Genomic DNA, 24,763 nt, shown 5'->3' with positions numbered 1-24,763 from the left:
TTCCAAATCGATTTCTAATTTAAATTCAATACATTTTCACTTGCATTAATTTGAAAATCGATTATCATTTCAAATTCATTTTCTCACAAATATAAAGAAATAATCTAAATGTGAAATTATCAACATGGTGTCGTCGTCGTCGTCGTCGTTGTTGTCGTCGTCGTCGTTGTTGTTGTTGTTGTTGTTGTTGTTGTTGTTGTTGTTGTTGTTGTTGTTCAGACACTCTATACAATGTTTACATTAACGGTTTATCATGGTAAATCGTAATCTCTCTTTGTAACGAGCACATGTATATTAAACAGAACTAATAAAAAGATAATGTTCGTGACGCTGGGTCACGGTCTAATTGATCTGAGCTAAAAAGGGTATAGTAGTTTGTTATAAACAATATGTTAAAGACCTGAAGCAAGCATGGCGCGTGTATTGATAATTATATGTCGTGTCATTGTCTTTTGTATACAGTTCCTCCATCAATAACTCATCATCCGTCAAGTATGTCACCAAATGAAGGGACATCATCTGTAACATTATCCTGTCAGGCTGATGGTGATCCAACCCCTACTTTCACCTGGACAAAGGATGGTAGTGACTTGCAAACTAACACAAAGTACACTGTAACTGGTGGATCATTAGTTATACATAACATTGATAGGAGTGATGATGGTCAATACAGATGTGTAGCTGATAATGGTTATGGTACAGCAGCTACATCTAACCCTGCTACACTTACTGTGAACTGTGAGTACAACTATATACATATGATTACATTTTAGTAAAATCAATTTAATCAACATAATAGTCAATGCATGAATTAATTTATTGATGAATACTGAAGTTTTCAATTGCTAGTGTCAGTTAATAATTTTCAATTATGTGTTTAAAACAAAGGTTACTTCGATACTACATATTAGTAACATAACATTTTAAAGATTAAACCTTGAAGCTATGAGTGGGAAGGAAAAGTAACTCAATAAAATTAAATGCTTTAGAGTCAATACTTTAAATATTACTTTAGAGAAATACTGAATGGACTTTGCGATATAAGTACATCGTATGTAGTGGAACAGGTGTATTGGTTTTTTTAAATAAATGTATTAAAACTTAAAGAGATATAATATATACAAACATATATTTACCCATATACAGAACAAATGTTAGGATTGTTTATTGTATCATTTGCACATAATAAACTTTTATTTAGAGTGGTCATTCTTTTGATGGATTCACTGTATTATCTATATCCAATCTGAATATTACATTAAAATTCCAAATTTGGAAAAGAAACTGCAGTTCAGTGCCGTGCTTTCTAGTCTTGTGACAAATCTGAAAATAAAAAAACATGTCTTTATAACGAGTGAAACAGATAAACTTTCAAGAGTGCGAAAAGAAAATGGCTGTCACTGTCGATAGTTTACCATTCAACATGAGTGTCATGTATATATCTAGCACTGTGTATAGAGCCCAGCATAGCATTGTTGTTATTATGTTAATGAATATGTTGCATTTTGGCAACAAACTCGTTCCTCAGGATTGAAAGATTTATAAAAAAAATAAATTAAAAAAATTCAATTTTGATCAAAGGAGAGGTCTCCAACAAGTACGCCAACAGATGTGGTTTATTTATCATGATGGGTGATGTTTGGATTGTTGGGTCAGTATTCAAATTCAGGATAGGTCAAACCATAACAAGATTTTCCAACAGTTTACAGTTGCAACATATGATCTATGACCTAATTAGCAAAAACATACATATGTAGAGGACAGATTCACTTTCAATTGGTATAACAAATGTACATGTATGTACAAAATTATATTGAATTTGAAGTGAGCTTTCTTAGGATATAGCCAGGTTACGAAAAATCATTATTTCCGTTAACTGCTCATTAATGTATGTTTATCAAATCCTTTTCTAGCCATTACCCTACAAAATATGTATACCAAATTTCGTTTGAATTGAGCCAGCCATTTTTGAGAAAATGATGACACTCACAGACACATCATCGCTTGGACACACACACTTTTCATCCCCAATATATAACCTTAGGTAAAAATTGGACCTCAAAGATTAGACTGCACAACTGGTTTACCAACACAGATGATTTTTTTTCCATTTGACGTTGAGAGAAAACATTGAAATAAAAAGTGTTGAATAATTTCATGAATACATTGTTTTTATCAGATCCCCCTGGTGAACCAACCTGTACCCGGTCCGCATCACCTTCCTATTATCTTATTAACACTGGTGTAACCCTAACATGTGAAGCTATTGATGGTAAACCCATGGCTACAGTACAGTGGTATAAAAATGAGGAATCAAGTCCATTGCCACCAACACAATCAGTCAATGGTAATACTATTGAAAGAACATATGACTTCTCAGTTGGTAAGAGTGACAACACAGCAACATACACATGTAAAGCCATGAATACTGCTCTATCTAAACCATTGGAATGTGAACTGACATTTACTGTCTACTGTAAGTATTGAATACATTATGTTTATATTTTAAAGTGAACCGACACTCTTGTAAAACAGGTCTATAATAACAAGTCTTCAATAGAACACAAACACTTAACTTCTATGTGACTGAATGGAGACACAATTTAATAGAAATTGGTGGCAACAATTAAATTCTATAACCTGTGTAGTGGTAAATCAGGAAATGGCTAAAATTTGATAATCCCGCCTCTAGATTGAGGTCAATGCCAAAGGTCAATGCCTCAAAAGAAAAAAATTTTAAACCTGGCAATATGGGGGTAGACACTTAAGAATGTTACAGTAGTCGCTATGTATTAAGGTTATTAGAGTTATATCTTACATCATGATTGTTCACTACAAATGACTGTCACTGAATAAAAATTTGTATGAGCACCAAAAGAAATGCATGATTATGTATGTTTATCTGGTTTTGTATTACCTACAGACATGATCTTAAAGAAATATCTATATAAAGAATCACTATATTTAATAATGCATAACAACTTCAGTCATAGACTAATGGTGGGGGGGGGGGCTTTATGTCTTCGATGAAGGCTTGTTATTACTGTAACAGTTTTTTGAGTTACACTTTAAACATTAATTGTTGATACAAATATGGCCACCATTCGGTCAAATTTGCATATATCAAGAAGCAAAGTGATGTGCATATGTCCCATATGATATGTCACTTTTGTGCCAGGTTTGAAAGAAATCAGATATTGCTTGTTTGGGAATTGGCATATTACAAATGGATGGATGCACACACAGACAGGTTGGTAGAATGATGCCCACTGTAATAGTTCCCTCAACTAGGGACTAAAAATTCAGGTTAAAATTATTCCATTTCTAACATTTTAATTCAGTTTCACTCACTATTAAAAGCACAGTTGTTGTCAAACTGAAAGTGGAAGTGACATCACAAGCTAGCCAGCCTATCTGAACACATAGCATTCACTTCGTCATATTCTTGTGGATTTAATGGTTTAATATAAATGGCTTCACAAACAAAATTACCATTTTTAGCCAAATTTTTCATTATAGACCCACATTCTGAATGAGAATAGACTATTTTGTTTTACACTGTCACTGAACCCTTGTCAGAGCTGTTTGGACAAACTGTGTTGGACAAGGATGAATTCTCTCTTTCCAACTACCTGAACAATGTTAATTTGCTTCAGATAGTAATTTAATACATTTTAATCAACAGATTGTCTACATAGACATGCAGAGATGGAAACTAAAGAAAAGATTTGCACCTTATTATGACTCCACAAAAGATATTTATTTTTCTCAAATAGTATAACAAAATAAAAGTGCATAATACTTCCCTTCAGACCGACTCACAAGTTAGTGATAACTTTATAGTGTATGTTATTCAAAGCACATGTTCCATTTTAATTTTTTGTACATTTTCATACAAAATGTACAACCTGCCTATTTGTAATTATACTACATTGTTAGATATTTTTTCAAAATGAGTGTAATTACTATGCTCAAAATGTTTAGAAATCCTTCCTTGTGATTCAGATTTTGTTGGTTGTTTCCTTCTGATTTGTTTGACATTCTCTTCACTATATTGCGTCTCTTTTGTTTGGCATTGTCTCATTTTCAAATATTTATATAATATCTGAATTTTACTACTTGTTATTTATTTGTACATAAAAAGTATAGTTTATTTGTCTTATTTACCATGGACTACATATAAGTTTCATGTTAACTATTTACATGGTGATCACCAGAATTGTCTGTTATTTTTTGGTACTGGTGTTAGCCCCCGTCGGACGTAGTCCAGGACGGGGGCGTATAGATTGGGCTACGTCTGTGCGTGCTTCCGTGCGACCGGAGTCATATCTTGGACATTCACTTACCAATTTCTTTGAAAATTGATAATGATCTATGACTTACACATGCTTGTCAATTTGTTTGGGGATAGGACGCAATTTAGCCGACTTAGAGCCATTTTTGGGTCAAAAAACATGATTTTTGGTCAAAAAATTAAAATAAAAAAATACTGGGCAGATTGTAGTAGTCCAGTCCAAACTGTTTGAGACAATATTTTGGCCTGAAATTTGGTGGGAATGTTCTTAGAAGTGTTATTCTACAGATTTTCTGTGCAACATTTTAGCCCTAGCAACAATGACCACGTCCAATATCAACAACCAAATTTTGGTCAAAAAAGTTAAACTCCAAAACTTCTGGGCAGATTGGACTGAAATTTGGTGGGAATGTTCTTAGAAGTGTTATTCTGCAGATTTTCTGTAAAAAATTTGCCCTAGCAACAATGGCCACGCCCCTGGCAACAACAAAATGGCAGTGTTTTGGTCAAATAACAGCATCATCATGTAGGCAAGTGAGTAAACATTCAAAAAGTGTTTGCAAATTTCCTTAGCAACCATGTCCACACCCATAACAACAGCCAAAGAGTGGTGTTTTCCACAAAGATAACAGATTTTTAAATAAGTGAACAAGATTTTTTTAAATATGCAAATGAACCTAGCAACAAGACTACACCCATAGCAACAGCCAAATGATCATGCATATCGCAAAGATAATAGTGATTGATAGACATTTGAGTAAACATTCAAGAAAGTTATGTAAATGTGCCTAGCAACAGGATCATACCCATAGCAACAACCAAACAATTCGGTATATTGAAAAGATAACGACATGTATTGATAGAAAATTGAATAACATTAAAAAAAATATATGTAAATGTGCCTAGCAACTAGACCGTCACCACACCCATAACAACAGCCAAATGATCACTGAAAGATAAAAACAGGGATTGCTAGAGAAATAAATAAACATTCAAAAATGTATGCAAATATTCAATCAATTATACAGTTGTCCTACAACATTTCATACAATCTAGTAATACATCACACTACAGTGACTTGTTGCAATTCTCTGAAAACATTAATTACGGAGTCATCTTCTGCTTGTTATTTTATATATCTGGTGATAAAAAATACAATTCAATTCAAAATATTGGCTGTTGGAGGAAGTCACTCACAACGTACATGTACTATCATACTAATCAGAGAGTTGTGGGTAAAATATTGGACACTGCCTTGGCTGCAGTTATACATGTAATATTGTCAGCTAGTTTTGACAACATTACAGAAACTGGTTGAGACAAATTGTTCAATAGTACATCATCCCCCACCCCCACACATGCACACCAACTGTTCTGCCTCCAGGTGAGGTACAGGCAGCTGAATATGTACACTCCTAGATGTAATGTTGCATATTAATGCTCTTTTATCTGCATTATGTTTTCTATTTTATACAAAAACTTTAAATTAAACCTTTCAGTTCCTCCAACATCTGTAACCATCAGTGGATATTCATCACCAAGAAAAGAAGCTGAGACATTAACTCTGACTTGTACAACAGCTAGTAGTAATCCAGCAGCTGAGATATCCTGGTATAAGAATGATGGTTCATGGAGTAGTGGTAATGGTGAGAGTACAAATACTGTACAGGATTCTAATGGTGAACATAATGGGCAAGAAAGGAAACAGGAGTTGGAGATCACTCTAAAGCCAAGTCACAATGGAGCACGGTACCAATGTAAAGCAAAGAATAGTCATTACAGTACTTATGAAGTACAATCTGCCAACAAGGAGATCACAGTATATTGTAAGTATACTACATTTGTATGAAGAATATGTCAAATGGAATCTTTATAAATACAGGAATTTAAATGAAGATGTGCTAGGTCGTAGTGCATTGCAAGTACATTGCACAATACAAATGAAGTACAACCAATCGTTAAGGAAATGTGTATTGTAAGTAGACCACATTAGAATGAAAAATATGTCAATAAAAATCTTTATTAAAGGAAATGGTAACATGGATGAAGTTATCAAATTTCTGCACTGTAATATTGTGAATGACATAAAAGTCTTTGGTGCGTCCAAATTTATCTGGAATGTGTTACATCAAGGAATGTATTTTCAATAAACTGTTACTGTTTTCCACTTCTTTTAAATCTAGTTAAACCATCGTCTGTGACACTTACTGGGTACACCAATCCTGTTAAGAGTGGCAATACCTTGATATTGGTTTGTGAAACAGAAAGTAGTAATCCACATGCTGACATATCTTGGTTTAAGAATGATGTATCTCTGACAAGTTCTACAACAGAAACCATAAAGACTTCCACAACCAGTGGGAGTGACAATGGTGGAGAAAAAACAAGACAGGAACTACACATCACCTTAAGTCAAACTCACAATGGTGTAAGATTTCAATGTCATGCAAGAAACAGTCAATTTCCTATGAATACAAAAGTAGAGTCAACAAACCAAGGAATTAATGTGTACTGTGAGTATACAACTTAATATTTGTATAAAAATAATCTACCAGTTTCATGATAGAGGAGTCGCCATGAAATTAATCTAATCTAATTTTCTTATATAGCGCATTCCATATAACTATCACAATGCGCTTTACAAAGCACAGAAAAACGAGTACAAAAACAGACTCAAGCAAAAGTCTCATTGAAGAAATAGGTCTTGAGACCTGATTTAAATGCCTGGAATGTAGTGACACTCTGCAGATACGATGGCAGAGCATTCCACAAGTGTGGGACACAAATTGAGAATGCTCTGTCACCATAATAAGCAGTATTGCTGAGTGGTTGGTGTAAGTAAATTTCATTCCGTGAGTTACTGCGTAAAACACGTATGGGGCTACGACAGGTAAGTAACCAACTAAGATAGCCAGGTACAAAACCATGAATTACTTTGAATGTTAAGCAGAGAATTTTAAATTCTGTACGGTGTTGTACTGGTAGCCAGTGTAACACTTTGAGAAAAGGGGTAAGGTGATTACACTTCTCTCTAATAACTAAACGAGCTGCAGAATACTGAATCATTTCAAGTTTCTGAATCGCATATGCTGGGAGGCCAAACAGTTATTAGGCGTCTACTGTTGCAATGTCATTGATATCAAAATTAAAGAAACATTAACAAGGTACAGTACTATGAGATTTGTTTCTGTATCTTGATTTGTTCATTATCAGAAAGAGAAGTCTTCTATTTTTGAAGCCATAAAACCAACAATATGTTGTCAACTGATGGATAAAATATGGTTGTGACAAATAATTTCAAAATCATGCAGAATCTACTCGAAACAAAAAGTCATCCTATGGCCATAAAATATTGCTGCTCACATCTGCTATAAATGTTAAGGTCACAAAATTAAAGGACATGCACATGTATGTAACTGTAGTACCAAATAATTGTACCAGGTTTGGTTGCAGATGAAATGTGGATGTGGGAAATATTGGTCATACTTAAATGCATGGACACATAGATATAGTTGCATAGGCAGACAGATACATGGGTTATTCTCATTGTCCCTGTGCTAGTTGGGAGTCAAAAAAGAGGGCATGATTTATGACAAATTCTGTACTGAGACCTGCAGTCACTGAGTTAGGAACGGAAGTTTTTCACTGTGGCATATCTATTTATTTATCACTATCTTTTTATTTATTTATTTTTTGTAGCAGAGGTAAAGTTCCAGATAAATTGAACAAGAACAAGTTGACAGACACCTTTCACATAACTGACGGCAAACTAATAACATGCAAGTGACCTCCTTATCCTCATTCATTATATATTTATACTTTTCCAGTTCCCCCTTTGCAAGTGTCCCTATCAGCTGACAAGTTAAATCCAGTACAAGAAGACATGACCTTAACATTGACCTGCACAACAGAAAGTAGTAATCCAGTAGCTACTATCTCCTGGTATAAGAATGGTGAATTATGGAGTGAAAGTGAAGGAGAGACAATGGGATCTGCTGAACAATCAAATGGAGATGATAATGGCAAAGTCACTACACAACAGCTCACCATTACATTGACTCCATACCATAACCAGAATATATACACATGTAAAGGCAGGAATGACCAATTCAGTGGCAATGTAGTGGAATCAGATCCAATCCAACTTAGCGTTCATTGTAAGTCATACAAAGTTTTTGTACAAATATATTAATGTTGCTTTAACTAACTTATCACAAACTTTGCCTAGCAGTATATCAGTTACTCCCATAGGAGCAAAAATTGGATTTTGAGTCATATATTACTTTTGAATTAAAAATCAAATCCCTCATATAAACATCATACAATGAAAAAGTAGCAATACTTGCATACATGGTTAATATTTTCAATGCTCATCATTATTAAATGTGAGACATTGCATCAATGAAAAATTGATTCAACAGTTCATCTATTTCTTCAATAATTTCGGAATATGAAATTATAGAACGTTATTCTATATGAGAAAACTGTATCTAAACATTAATGATACTTAGTATGTGTGTCATATTGTTTATTTAGTGAATGTCAACTAATGATCCAAAATAACCTTATTCAGATACAGTACAATCATTTTGAAATAAATGCACAGATACCAATATTGCTACTAATAATTAAGCAGATAAATTTCACTGTTAATGATGATAGAATCTGAAATTTACTGTTTTCTGTTGAGCTTGCTTGCCAGCCAGACAACACAAGACTTTGCCTCATCTTTGTGAACCACATCTCATCAATGTAATCACTTTTTTCAATGATTTCCTTCTTCATATATACTTTAAAAGTAACTACTATTTTCTTCATTGACGCAAGCAATAAGTTTATTTAAATATATATCATAATATGTTGGCCAAGTGACAAATCAGAATATATGATTGTGTTGAATTGATGACACTTTACATATGATGACTTTTAACATTGACCAAATTATAATTGCAACCACACAATACTTCCAAGCAAAAATGGCTAAATTTTGACTAAGTCTTGCATCAGTCTATAGTTATTTCAAGTTTGCTTCATTTTTAATTATATTATAGCATTACCAATTCCAGTGAATTTTGTGACATCATCGCTGTACATTATTACTGATAATGTACGCCGTTATTGGGCATCGCGGCCCCGGAACGAGCATAACAATACTCAAACAAACTTTGCACTCCATAATGGGCTCGGCTGTCGCCTCGCCCATTATGTCGTTCAAGTTTGCTTTCGTCCATTATGGGCTGGGAGGGCGAACATTATTGTTTAAATACTGTAAGTGTTGTTTGTAAACATATTTATCTTACTTGCAGACACACCGTTTGTTTTAAATGAAACTGAAAATTCAAAATCAGCAGCAGATGAAGGAGAACCAGCCACACTGATTTGTGAAATTGATAGTAATCCTGATGCAACAATAACATGGTACAAGGATGGTAATGAGGTGGACATCAATGACAAATTTTCTATCAAGGAATCAAACATTGGAACTCAATTTAAGAGCACACTTTTGTTGAACAGAACAGAGAGAATTGATCATGGAAATTATACCTGTAAAGCTGACAATAACATAGGCAGTGTAAATTTCACTGTTACACTACTAGGACAAAGTAAGTTATGTTTTTGAATTTTAATAAAAGATTGTAATCAAGCTTGTGATTACCTGCGAGAAGTATTCTGAATCGCCCCTGACTTTGTCCTATGTACCTTTTGGACATGTTCTGTTCCGAAATTGCCCTGAGCTCCTGTTAACATGATAACTAGTTTATAATAATCTTTATTTATACTGGATAGTTCTTTAAGCATATAAACACTTGTCTCCCAAGAAGTCCAGTGAGAGCCATCCCTCATGGGTTCAGTGTTAATGCAGGAGGAAACCGGAGTACCCGGGGAAAACCTGCGTTGTTCGGTAGAGTCAAACTGAACGACACTCTTCTTACTTACAGCGTGGTAAATTTAATCGAACCCTGAATGGGGGTTCGAACCCCGACCGCAGTGGTAAGAGACAAGTGGTTTAACCACTCGGCCACCGACAACCCGTTTATAGTTTTCTTCTGACAACATTCTGTTGCTTCTGGCGATAATTATGTGTATTTGTTATTATTCAATAAAATCGTAACAACACTGTGTCAAAATGAACATAAACAAATTTCTATTAGGTACGACACATCGTATATTTTCATCGGCGTAAACTCACAATACCTAAACTCATACCTATCATCTATTAGGTAGCACTCGGGGGCTGAAGCATAGGACATCATACGCATGACCCAAAGTTGAAATTGTCCATCAGTCACTTGTTAATTCGTAGATATATGCTTGCGATTTTTCCTTTGGCTCTGCATGTATGGATTCTACCTTGGTTTATTCAAATTGAGTCATATTCTTTACGAATACACACCAAATAGCTAGTTCGCGTATACTATTGTAAAATACAATGTATGGCCAATGATTTCACTTGAAGGATAAGCAGTTTGCGAAGGCAATCAGTCTTTGTTACTCAGTGAGTTTCTGTAATTTAATATATAGACTATTATACAGTGAATGTTTTGTTGAAGTAAATAACAATCACAGAGCTCTAGGATTTGACTATGTAAACAATTTTTGTAAGTCTGAAGCGTCATTGAATTTAATTCCTTTCAGGTAGGTATATGTTGATTTAATACTGCAAATAGATCTGTCAATCAGTAAAATCACATATTGCCATGAGAGATAAATATATATGTTGATTCAAGATTACCGTTTTTAATCAGTGAGAATGATCTTATTGTAGGTGATCCAGATGCTCCAACAAACATTGAAATAAAATCAAGAAGTTACACTAGCCTAACTATTGAGATAATTCCTGGTTTTGATGGAGGAGAACCTGAAAGTATAATGTATTATGTGGAATATCACAACTCAACACATGAAGACTGGAAACCATGGCCATCAGATGGACAAGGCACTAGAAACACTCAAATGACAATTACTGATTTGACTGAAAATACTACATACGTGCTTAAAGCCAGAGCTGAATATAGTCTGGGACTAGGACCTTACTCTAATGACTATACCTCTAAAACGTATGGTGAGTAGTTGTCTTATATGTAAATTCTATATTAATTTAGTAGGTACCATGTACATGGGAGTTACTTATAAGTACACCATGTCAGGACTATAAAGCCACAAACTATACAAAACATTACAATTTGATGTAAGCATAACTTGTATCTCATAGCAGATACTGGCAGTAAATTATATGTAACTGAAAACTTCTGTTGAATATTCACCTACAAGTCCAATCAACCATCTTCTGAGAAGTAACACAACTGATCTCTGTCGATCTCTTTGTTATATCTAAGTTCGCTTGACTTGTGTATACCGGTTTAACCATGTTTATCTGAGTGGTTTTTCTGGTGTTAAAGATAGTTATATATACTCCTTTCCGATTTGTGCCCATTGTTTCAACTGTGCTCTCAATTTCATTTCCTCCCTATTGTTTCAATTGTGCTCTCCATTCCATTTGGCAGATACTTTTTTATTTAACGGGATACTTCCAAACAAAGAAAGTGTCCGCATACCGTTAATCCATGAAAGAAACTGTCCGCAGCTTGTTAATAATTTCTATGGCACTGTCCCACCTTGTCACTGTTACAATGCAGCCACAATATATGCTCCCCTGCCTAATACTGTGTAAAAAATCGCCCTTACCTTGGTGGGTCTCGAACACAATACCTATAGTTCTGTAGCTACCTATCTATCCAAAGACATGCTCTATAACCATTTCACTACAAAGTGACTTGTGCAGGAAGCAGGTTTCCATATAGAATCTGTTCATTGACTTGACAATGCATAATATGTGCACCGGGGTTAATGACAGAACTACGGATAGGTAAAACGGAAGTACTGGTCGATTTGGGACTGTCATTTTGTTACGGAACGAGTCCTTCCCAGGTTCGTAGATTTCACACTGAACCTTTGGGGAAAACCTCGGATTATTTGGCCGGACTGGGACTTCTACAGTGAATTTTGTAATTAACATAATAACGGGTAAGAGGTTACGTAACAGATAACAAGTAGATAACAAGGTTTACTTTCCGGTGAAAAACCTAAAAACTCGTCGAATTAGAAGTATAACTTCGTTATAGGACACGTCCTCGGCCATTAACTGAAAATAATGACACATTATAGTGTTGATTAAAGTTCGATTAGTTTGTCCTGGGCTGCGCCTTGGACAAAACAATGGAGCTTTACCCAACACTGTACCATTATTTTCATAGCTGTATAATTGGGGACCTGGTAGGAAAGAGTGAATGATTTAATCATACACGCTTATAAAGGCTGCAATGGATTGTATGCTCCCCAGGGAGTTGAGGAAGTATAAAGGGTCGTTGTGCCGCTATAGTTCCGAGCCAGGGTTAATAATTGTAAAGCGCTTTGAGCACCCAGACTGGGTGGGAAAGAGCTATATAAGAACCAACATTATTATCATGACAAATGGAAATAGTGGTTACCATAACATCCAAAATAGCCCGTCTTTTATTAAAAAGGTCCTCTCTTAGAGTGAGTGAGTGAGTGAGTGAGTGAGTGAGGAATGTTTTCTCACTCAACTCGACAAGAGGAAACGGTTCCCTCTAGTTAATGAATGTGCCCGTTCTGTTGTCATCACCCGCCGATTGTTACAGTTATAACATAAATTGTAGGACATGTTGACTTCATTTTTTTGTAAATCCACCATATAACAATACAAATTATGAATTCAACATTTCTTGCGAAAAAAATGTCACCAGCAATAGTGAATCGAATTGCGTATAGAAATAAAATTTCATTTCGCGAAGGAAAATTAAAAAAAACCCACTGTAATGCGTATATATAAGTTTATAATTTATATAAAATGAATGTTCAACCACTGGTGCACTGACAAACATTTCTTTTATGTTTGTAAATAAAATTTCATTTCGCGAAGGAAAATTAAAAAAACCCCACTGTAATGCGTATATATAAGTTTATAATTTATATAAAATGAATGTTCAACCACTGGTGCACTGACAAACATTTCTTTTATGTAAAGACGATGCTCCTAATATAAAACCCACTGAACAATTGTCACACATACGAATATTGTAATTATTTTACAGGTAAACCATTGGTTAACTTTGATGATGGAAAACTAACTTGGACTCTCCATGAAGACCCACACTTTGTGTGTGTGAAAGTTGAAGCATTAGCTGGTACTGATGAATGGATAATTGAGAATGAATGTGTGGATGTTACGATAACTGAATATACAGTCAATGATAAAAGTGCAACATACAGAATTACCTACTGTGCTATTGGTGGTGAATGTGAAGAGTCAATGTTCGAAGCTATCGGAGGTATGTAGTAGAAATCGCGTATACATCATAAAACTGATTTAATGTAAAAATACAGAGGGACATTTTCTTACAAGCTTCAATATACAGTACTATAGTGCCTTTGATTCAAATAGTAAATGATAGAGGATATTTGTCGGGAATATGAAACCTGTACACGAGATCCATGTTACATGTTGTAAAGTGACGTCCATGCCTAAACTTTCATGAGTAAGACTTCTTAGTTTCTCCACCGACTACATACGTGTACCATTCCATGATATTTTGAATCACTCCGCTTTTCATTAAGAGAAAACATCCAAGAGTGAAACGAAATTCCAACCTTTACCGTATGAGAACAATGGGAATGTAAATGTTTTTATGTTATCATTTTATTTCAGTTCCATCATCTCGAAATAGCTCATCAAAAGTTGGACTCATAATTGGAATCGTACTTGCACTGGTGGTTATAATTGCAACTGTCTTGGTTTTTGTCCTACTGTATGTAAGGAGACGAAAACAGGAGCGTAAAACACATGAAGATGGTAACTATGCCCCCTGACTGACTGTCTGTCTGTATAATAATAATGTTGGGTTCTTATACAGTGCTTTCCCACGCCGTGCTCAAAGCGCATTACAATTATTACCCCTGGCTCGGATCAGAGCGGCACAACGGCCCTTTAGTTTTCCTGAACTCCTTGGGGAGCATACACTGCATTGCAGCCATTTCCGCGCACAGGATTAAAGCCTTCACATTGCAACCTACATCCTACTAGGTCCCCGATTATACAGCTGGGTTGACTAAGGCACAGTCGCGTTTCAAATCATGCCCAAGGACTTTAGCCACTCAGAAACAAACAGCAGGCAGCGATAGGGCTCGAACCTGTAGATTCCAAGCCGGTCACGCTAACCATTCCTCCATCATGACTCTATGTATGTATGTATGTATGTATGTATGTATGTATGTATGTATGTATGTATGTATGTCTCTGTGTGTGTGTGTGTGTGTGTGTGTGTGTGTGTGTGTATGTATGTATGTATGCGTGCATGCATGTCCGTCCGTCCGTTCGTCTTGTCAGCCAGGCAGCCAACCATACATCCATCTATCCATCCACCGACCCATCCATCTACTCATTAACCAATTACCAATAAGTAATATTTCAATCAACTGCTGTATAACGTATGTATGAAGTGAAACTTGAAATTGTATGTAATTCAAATAAGTACTAAGTACTAAATTACTAACAAAAACAGTCATTCCGTAAAACATACTTTTATATCTTATTTTGTAGTCAATGAACTTGAGGAGAAGCCATATGAAGATATAACCAAAAGAGTTTCAACAGGTTAGACCCATTATATATATATATATATATATATATATATATATATATATATATATATATATATATATATATATATATATATATATATATATATATATACATACATACACACACTCTCTCTCTTTCTCTCTCTCTATGACGTAAACCAAGGTACGTATGAAACAATTATTTAGAATAAGTCTATGATGCTCTGTTATTAATATTGCATTTACAATCAAATATAGATATATGTATACATCATATATATATATTTGTGTGTGTTTACCTCACAGAACACAACAATGCGGTACATTATGAAAATGTACATAAAGGACTGAAAAATGAACAATTTGAAGTTGATAACGTGAATTCAAAGGTAAGTTAAATGTCATATCAATGTCTATATTGTTCACTGTTACGTTGGTTTATGGCTAATAGCGGAGTTGTCATAGTTTATTTCTTTTCATTATATTGCAATAGGTCGTACTAGAGGACAACACGTATGCTGCTTTAACACCCGCAAAGACAGAAGAAGGATTATATATGAAACTCGGAGATATGGCTTTAGAAGTTCCGAAGGATCGTTTGAAAATTAAGACTGTTATTCATGTAGGAAGTAATCATAGCATTGCCAGGGGTACTGCTGTACATATTGGTGGTAACGAAGGGTTTACTGACGTGGCTATAAAGATGCCTAATGGTAAGACATGTTATGATATCAACGTATCAAAAACTCCGGTTAACTTACACATTGTCGAAATATTTTTGACAATAAAACATTACAATAGACACCTAAGTTGCTTCTTTCCGTTTGAAAAAGGGAAACGACGTGAAAAAAAAATCTTTTTAACCCATCAATTTCAAAGAGATAAAACAATTAAACATACAGTTCAATTGGTAGAGCAGGTTATTCATAAACTAGATTTTTATGATACATTTTGGTACAAACACGAGCTCAGATTTATGACGTTACACATTGTTTTTGTATGTAGGAAGACACGATTAAGTGGATGTATCCAGGATGAGGTCTCACTCCTTGCCCATAAGATCACCATATCCTTTGGTTTAAAGTTAAACAACGTGAAAATTTAAGTTGTATCACTGTTACAGTGTTAACAATGAACAAATAGTTGCACGTGTTTGTATCAATAGTGGCAAGTACAAGTACACAAAAGTCAATGTAGATGTACCCTAGCTGCACGGCCTCTACGTTTGGGCACTGCATAGCGTTAGTTTATTTACTGAACAGTCGTTTTCGTCAATGCATGGTGTACTATTAGCAGGAATGTAGTGCCTGTGATTAAAATGTATCTGGTTTATATGTATTTATTACAGACAATCTAGATGAAATTGCTGAACTAGATATTACAAAGGAAATAGAATTACTGAAAACCCTGCCAAAACATGCGAACATAATCGCCATTCTAGGATGCTGCACAAAATCATGTAAGTCTCTTCCACTACTCGTTATAGCTTTAGATTTGTATTGATGCCTGGAAACAAATAGATATGCCTTTCATACACAATGTTTATATCTGTATATGCGGTCATTCGTTCTTCAAAGTGTTCACCGTATAAAAGGTAAATTAATAGATACTTGAACACACACGAATAAAATACGTCAAAATATGTATATTCTTAAACGTTTACAGCTCCAGTTTCTCTTGTGATGCCATATTTGTCCTCTGGTAACGTGAAAGAAGTATTAGAAGACAATCAAGACTTGTTTAAATCTTGCACTGGAACACTGACTGAAAGAGAATTGTTATCATTCATCTGTGACATAATCAAAGGAATGAAACATTTATCTGACAATAAAGTAAGTATTACAATAACGCGTATTGAGGCATGTAACTAGTCATTGTCCTAGAAACAGGGGTACATTGACTTTGAGTACAAGTTTTCTTCTACTTATTGTTATTAGCATGATGATGAAGAACATCCCCCTAAACACCTACCTACATACATATCTTCACACGTACGAAAAAATGCATGCCTGCATACATACATACATACATACATACATACATACATACATACATACATACATACATACATACATATGTTATATTCCCCTGTCACTCCTCCCATATTTTCACGCCTGTCATGTATATCAAGCTTTACAAATTATTGATTTCTCGTACATTCATTACTGCTTTCCTTGCATTTACTCGCTTCAAAATGCTCTGTTAATGTGGTGAGTGCCAGTTGGGACTTTTTGGAACTTGTTTCCATTTCTATTGTTAATAACTGATATCTACGTCAAGTTGAAAGTGTCACTGTTAGCTCCAATTTCAATTATATCACATACACATGTTGTTCAATGCCTTACTTGTTGTTTTATGTACTTTTAGATTGTACATAGATACCTGGCTGCTAAACATGTACTGGTAGAAAGCTCGATGACATGTAAGATATCTCAGTTTGGATATGCCAGTAATGTGATAACTGTGGAAAGATTCTTTGAAAAAACGAAGGTTTGTAAGGGATCATTTATGAAAGTCGACTTATCTAAAAAGTAACGACCCTCACCAGCAATAACAATACTGATGAATCACTGAAATCGTGTTTGTATACACGCAAATTGACGATTGCCTTTTCAAAATGAAAATGCATAAATAAAATTAAGAAATAATCTGTGCTTTATTGCCGGAAGAAAGGTAAACATTACCAGAAGAAAAAATGAGATTGAGTGTGCTGTCATTTGAGAAACTCAATATCGGAGACGTCGCTCTGCTATCACTACAATTATGTTGCATCATTCTATAATATTTTGCTGATGTCGTTCAATCTAGTAAACTAAATCTATACTTACTGCTGATTTCCGAGATATTGGACAGATGTACAGAAATACACTTGATTTTATTGATAGTGAGAAAAAAACCTCTTGGTGGTGATGTTGTAAAATTTATAAACGAGTATTCAAAAACGTGTTATTAACCTTTTAAAAAAATCTTAATTTTGTTTTCAGGATAATATTCCATGTGGATGGATGGCACCAGAGTCGGCGTTGAAGAAGGACTTCTCAACGAAAAGTGATGTATGGTCGTTTGGTGTGGTGCTGTGGGAAGTAGTCAGTTTAGGTTTGTATAACAATATCTACCCTTGCAGTGCTAATAGAAAAACGTATTGTCTTGAAATGCACGCAGCTTGAGTAGAAGTAAAATTACGCAAGTGAAATTACAGACAGGCAGACAGGTAGGCAGACACATACATACATACATACATACATACATACATACATACATACATACATACGTACGTACGTACGTACGTACATACATACATACGTACGTACGTACGTACGTACATAGATACATACATACATACATACGTACGTACATACGTACGTACATACATACATACATACATACACACACACACATGTAAGGTTATTGTGATACGTTGTCCATAACAATACCGTTATTAATTTGCTTAGGTGATGATAAAGGTTTACCAAAAACATTGAGGGCACGAAGGTGACAGCTAAATACAACCGAGCTTTTCCATTCTTTCAGGTGCTACTCCATATGAAGGAATCAGTATTGCCGATCGAGTATCCAGTCGATATGCACTTCCTAAACCACCTCAATGTGGAACTCAATTGTAAGTTCTCATGCACTACATATAAATAGTAAACACCACTTAGTAGAGCCTATTGTTTGACAGTGAACTGTATGACCAATAAATTTTCATAATATAAAATCAAATGTCCCTTGCATAACATATAGTAGTATGTCAAAGGTTGCGTCTATGTATACAGTATGAATGGGAAAATGTTAAGGACATTTGTTTGTTTTACATTTATCACGTACATTTTATATACATTGCTCGGATGAAACTATTTATTATTCATAGGAATGAAATGATGACAGCATGTATGAACAGTAAACCGTCCAAACGCCCAACATTTAAGACTCTTCTGGATACCATGCATTCATTCAACAACGATACAAAGGTGAGTACACACATATAATGTTATCTATATTCTGCCATTTATGTAGTCTAGTGCTATCCCTCATCGACTCTTTCAGATCTTCCATGTTGGCATATAGACTATGCCATGCGACCCTGTATTTGTTAAGTTATAATGAATTCACAAAAGTAACATGTAACTGCAAGTCAACAAATATATAGAGTATGTTGTCTTTTAAAACTCTAATAGATAAACATTAGCATTTATGTAATCCTTACGTTTCTATTTTTTTTTTTTTTTAAACATCACTTGCATGACTACCTGATGAAAACCTCCAGAAAATATATATTAAAACAAAGAGAACGGCTGACGTAAAATGAATCCCTTTTTCTGGTTGACTTTAATTCCAGAATTGTTTATTTATTTTAGAAATACATCAACTTTCAACGTCTAGGGGAATCTCCATATGCTAATCTGGGATGTACAGGTGACAAGTAAGAATAACATGGACAGTGGAAGATGATGAGTTTGACTATTAATGAAATATCTCTGTCTTGCTATGTATAATTCCATAAGTTGTTGTGACAATCAAATTTAAGATTTTCTTTTTTCATATTTTATCACATTCACCGTGTATTATCTATTTTTTAAATGCATAACCAATGTAGATGTTTATGATAATGGTACTTGATATTTACATTTCATGGGTCTCTACTAGCGGTTGTAAAACTGTTAATGTTCTTATTATAGATAGTAGAGATCATGGGTCTCTACTAGTGGTGGTAAAACTTAATGTTCTTATTATAGATAGTAGAGATCATGGGTCTTTACTAGTGGTGGTAAAACTGTTAATGTTCTTATTATAGATAGTAGAGATCATGGGTCTCTACTAGTGGTGGTAAAACTGTTAATGTTCTTAGTGTAGATAGTAGAGCTCATAGGTCTCTACTAGTGGTGGTAAAACTGTTAATGTTATTTGAATAGAATGTCGAGGTCATGGGTCTCTACTAGTGGTGATAAAACTGTTAATGTTATTTGAATAGATAGTACAGGTCATGTGTCTCTACTAGTGGTGGTAAAACCGTTTATGTTATTTGAATAGATAGTAGAGCTCATAGGTATCTACTAGTGGTGGTAAAACTGTTAATGTTATTTGAATAGATAGTAGAGTTCATAGGTCTCTACTAGTGGTGGTAAAACTGTTAATGTTATTTGAATAGATAGTAGAGCTCATGGGTATCTATTAGTGGTGGTAAAACTGTTAATGTTATTTGAATAGATAGTAGAGGTCATGGGCCTCTACTAGTGGTGGTAAAACCTTTTATGTTCTTAGTATAGGTAGTAGACGTCACGGGTCTCTTCTAGTGGTGGTACAACTGTTTATGATCGTAGTATAGATTTTAGAGGTCAGGGGTAATCTAGTATATTTATCCTCTTTACCATGTACTTATAGAGCGTTAATACTGTTGTACAAACCTGACATTGAAGGTCAATATAAATACACCAGTTGCATCTAGAGGGGAATAATACTGCATTCTTTCAATCTTGGCTGTAATTCTTTACTACTTCACTGTTTAATTGTCAATTTTTTTGCTTTATAGTAGAATAGTAGTCCACCATGCACTATAACAAATGTGGTATTTGGATTGAAGTTTATAAAAATATGCCATCCATACAAGATAACAATTTACATTCTTGTTATATACATTGATATACATGTAATTTCTGTGCTAATTTTAAAAAATAACTTGATATTGGTTTGCTACATTTTAGTGTTATGAAAATGTCATTGACATCACTATTAATGCATTGTAATATTATCAGGAATACAATCAAGTTATTATATAGTGGTAAACAGGAAATCATAGGGAACATTTATAAACAACTTTCAAAATGATAGCATGGTTTTTCTGCCAACATAACTTTTTTTTTTAATTTTATGAATTTGTTGTGCACACAGTATATCGAGAAGCGGACTCGAGTGTCCAAATGTATCTGTTTAGTGGATTTTTGCTTGATAGAGTACAAAGGCTACATAAAGTAAATAGTCAAGATATCACTGTCATATCACACAGTATTGTAATGTATTCTATTTATAAATTTCTATACATGGCGACATATTGTCAGGTCTATATGGAAATGTTTCAAATATCAATTTTGTATGGAATATGTGTCTCCTTTAAACTGTACATTGTACAACCTTTCATACATTTACATTTGAATACGTTTCAGTCGTTCACCTCAATACGTCACAATCCGTGACCTAAACTGGTAACAAGAAAGTGTGTAACAAGGTTCATTGACATATAGCAAACATAGACAGAAAAATATTGCAGGCGTCATCATCACATGGTACTGGAATGTACAGTCCATTTAGTTTCAGCCATTATTTATAGTTTGCACAAGTGAGATTTAGATTATTTTGATTTGCATCACGCTCTTTTTAGTCTAAGCCAGGAACAATTGCAATTTCAACATAATCTAGTATATATCTATCTATCTATACAAGTGGTATGTACTACATTTTCGTTACTTGATATAATAGCCAGAACACATAAATCAGTACTTAGCAAAACATATTTCAACTGTGCATTGAACAAATTCGTAGTCATTTGCATGCCAATGTGGCTAGCTTGTTGACCAAAGAATTCAACAAAAGTAAGGTCACGAGACCCTTTTACTATGGCTGGATTTACGGAAGAATGAGCTGGGCCGCCAGTAGTGTCAGACGAAAATAAATATGATCTGCTGTCAACGATGTAATTCCAGGGTAAATTATTTACTATAATGAATATTAGAGCCACAATTATGTTATTCTGACCACTGTCAATCACACAAAAAGACAAATTACATCACTGACTATTTTTATGTTTTCATAACACAATCTAAAATTCATAATTTATTATGTATACGTATATTTACACCAGTATTTTGTTCGACTATAATTTTTTTACTTGATGTTTAAGCCAGAACACATAAATCGGTACTTAATAGAACAGTTTTCAACAGTGCAGTTGAGTAGATACGTAGTATTTGCATGTCAATGTGATTTGTTTGTCGACCAAAGAATTCATCAAAGTGGGGGTCACAAGTCCCTTTAACTTGTGACTTAGAGTGATTTAAACAGAACATATTCTGCACTGTTTGTATTGCCAGATGAAAATAAAAATCGTCTGCATTAGATGATATTATGCAACTTGAAAGGAGAGTCATTACGCTGTATAGATTGACATGTGAAAATGTACTGAACAACTTTCAAGATTGATAACATGATATTAGACGTATAAGTTATATAACTGACATAACATGTATAAAGCCATTTTGAGCGTCATGTATTTTAAGTATAAAACACATAGAATAGAGATAATTTGTATTGCTCAAAGTAGGATTAGTTTGTTAAAAATGATGTGTTTAAATTTAGTAAGTTTTATCTTTTTTTGTCATATAACGTAATATTAGTATGTATTCTAGACATAATTGATTCATCGTATCTATTCATGTGATATTTTTTTACAGATTTTATTTACAGGTTTTTTTTACAAGAGGTTTTTTTTATGTATGACAACATGCGGTGACGTCGACCTCAATACGTCTCGGTCGTTGTTCGGAAGAGGTAACAATGGAGAGGTCATGAGTTTATTTCACATGACAGACAATATATCAAGCGTCTTAACGTCTGTGGATAGAAAAAAAACAAGTAGTGTAGTCGTCAGATTGCATGGTACTGAATGGTACCGTCAGTTTACGTGTTTGTCTTGTGTATGATGTATTAGTTTCTGTAACTTTATTATATATTTTGTACTCACGAAACGTAAATGACGATTTTGATTTGCATCACATTGTAGGAAAAAAAGCAAGTCCACCACTACCCACTGTACAGATTCCAAAACACAATCTAGTCTATTTAGTATAGTGTATATTTATCTACACCAGTATTTCGTTGTACAACAATGTAACAGCATACTCAAGATAAACACATAATTCAATATTAGACATAGCAGTTTACGTCTTACAGCTGCAGTACTTAGTACCTTGTACGTCTTGGTCGTTGACGGCAGATTTTAACAAAAGCAATTGTCGTTAGATCATTATCACACTATATGCAAAACAAAGATAAATATACGGTCGACCCAATGTGTGGGCGAGTCACTGGACTGGCACCGTTACCAAATATAATCCGTTTAACAGCATACACGAGAAATAATATCAGTTCTAGTGTGTAAGATATGTAAATCAAAGCTTGACTTAGAAATTGACATATTTGAACAATATATATAACTGAGAGGATATACAATATCGATAAAAATATATAGACAGTGCAATTGCAAATATCTGTTTGCAGAAATTAAATACTGTTGTCAATTGTAGTTAGATGTATAATTAGTGAGAGAGACATCAATCATAAATATAGCACTTGCAATGGTAGATTTAGATCATGTCAATATACACCATATATACATATATACCAGTATATTCAAGTTTAGACATTGGGAAAAAAGAAACATCAACATATAGATGTTTTTTACATGTATTCGAGCAAAGTGGGCTATATAGCTACACATATTTTAGACATTGGTCGATTTATTGTACATACGTACACTCACTGTATTACTCATATATTAAAATATATATTATGTAAACTCCGTCTTGATTGTCATATTAATAATTCAATAGAAGTGTTTGTTATCACTAAAATTATAACAAGAGCAGTATTGTTAGCCGTTGGCATTATTTGCCTGCCTAAGTCATTGACCTGTATCTGGAGACTAAAGCAACCATCACGAGTCTTGCCTATTGACAGGCATTAAGGTATGGACAATGGAAAGAGAATATCATGTATACTTGCTATCTTCGATATAAACAGGTGAAGGAGATCACTTTCATGTTACTGAAAGTCTCACATCCTACCAAGTTTTAATTTGTATAATTGTATGGGCTATAACATCTGTCTTGAACTTTTACAATATTGTGCATGTTTTGACCTTTGCTCTTTGTACGATGAGTTATTATGACATTGCTGTCACTTGTTCCATATATTGCATTGCTCTCAAAGGAAAATTCGTAATATTTTAACCAATGTTTAACAAACTTTATCTAGTGAATATATTTCCTTTACAGTTTTACTTCCTATTTTTGTTATATAAACAAGATATAATTTACAGTAGAATGTATTGAATAAAACTAATCTGTTCCATACACTGTGAATGAGTCAATCTGCTGATTATTTGCATATGAATTCTATTTGGTTGGTGAACGGAGAATGTAACACCTTCAGAGGTCAAATGACCCTGCTACACGATTGAATTGACAAATACCTTGAAAACGAACGAAATATCAAATCGACATTGTTTGTGTGAGGGTGTTATTTGAATGTCGAGCGTTATTTTTGATATCAACTTTTTTTTTAACATTGGAATGCTAATATTGGTAATTCTACTGTTGCTTACATTTCGATAAAACTATGTGCAGCTAATATCAGAATTCTCAATGCGGATGCATGTTCTATTAATAACACGCCTATGACTTCCTCACCAACAAGTGGTAAATATATTTCAATACTTCTCCGTGACCTAAGCTGGTACTAAAGGGAAATGGTTGAACTTTCTGGTATTAAATAGCCATTAACAAATGAATGAATAGAAACAATATATTAGTTACAAGTTTTGACGTTTTAAAATTTTACGACTTTGTTTCGTGATGTGATTTTTGTACAATGACGTGTTATTACAACATTTCACTGCACCAAATATCAAAACTTTCAATCTGTTACAACTTGTACAGAGATAGATCGAATACATGACATGTGAACAATCTGACATAGAATTACATCCTCGACGTAATGTACCCTTGGTGGTATAGTTTCTGGGGATTGTAGACAGAGTTTTAAAAAGTATAACATTTG

General features: G+C 34.2%; 1 protein-coding gene across 1 annotated transcript; it reads left to right on the top strand.

The window, feature by feature from the left end:
- The first annotated feature begins 476 nt into the window (after window positions 1-476).
- LOC144439912 (uncharacterized) lies at window positions 477-20,404 on the top strand. Its single transcript, XM_078129144.1, has 19 exons — window positions 477-738; window positions 2,180-2,476; window positions 5,794-6,120; window positions 6,478-6,807; window positions 8,122-8,451; window positions 9,601-9,897; window positions 11,061-11,357; window positions 13,408-13,644; window positions 14,022-14,165; window positions 14,913-14,966; window positions 15,239-15,321; window positions 15,426-15,645; window positions 16,281-16,391; window positions 16,598-16,764; window positions 17,300-17,422; window positions 17,917-18,028; window positions 18,464-18,551; window positions 18,804-18,903; window positions 19,291-20,404. The coding sequence occupies exons 1-19, from the start codon at window positions 495-497 to the stop codon at window positions 19,357-19,359; spliced, it is 3,630 nt and encodes a 1,209-aa protein (XP_077985270.1). The 5' UTR covers window positions 477-494; the 3' UTR covers window positions 19,360-20,404.
- Window positions 20,405-24,763: the final 4,359 nt, after the last annotated feature.

This window comes from Glandiceps talaboti, chromosome 9 (genome assembly GCF_964340395.1).
Source record: "Glandiceps talaboti chromosome 9, keGlaTala1.1, whole genome shotgun sequence".
Lineage (NCBI taxonomy): Eukaryota > Metazoa > Hemichordata > Enteropneusta > Spengelidae > Glandiceps > Glandiceps talaboti.
Note: the sequence above shows the minus strand (reverse complement) of the source record. Positions and strands in the feature narration are given on the sequence as shown.

What these genes read in the sequence shown, in the direction of transcription:
- LOC144439912 (XM_078129144.1), top strand. Translation starts at nt 495, where the DNA reads ATGTCACCAAATGAAGGGACATCATCTGTAACATTATCCTGTCAGGCT. An exon ending in AATGTTCGAAGCTATCGGAG is followed by an intron (nt 13,645 to 14,021) that starts GTATGTAGTAGA and finishes ATTTTATTTCAG; the next exon opens with TTCCATCATCTCGAAATAGC. An exon ending in AGGATGCTGCACAAAATCAT is followed by an intron (nt 16,392 to 16,597) that starts GTAAGTCTCTTC and finishes AAACGTTTACAG; the next exon opens with CTCCAGTTTCTCTTGTGATG.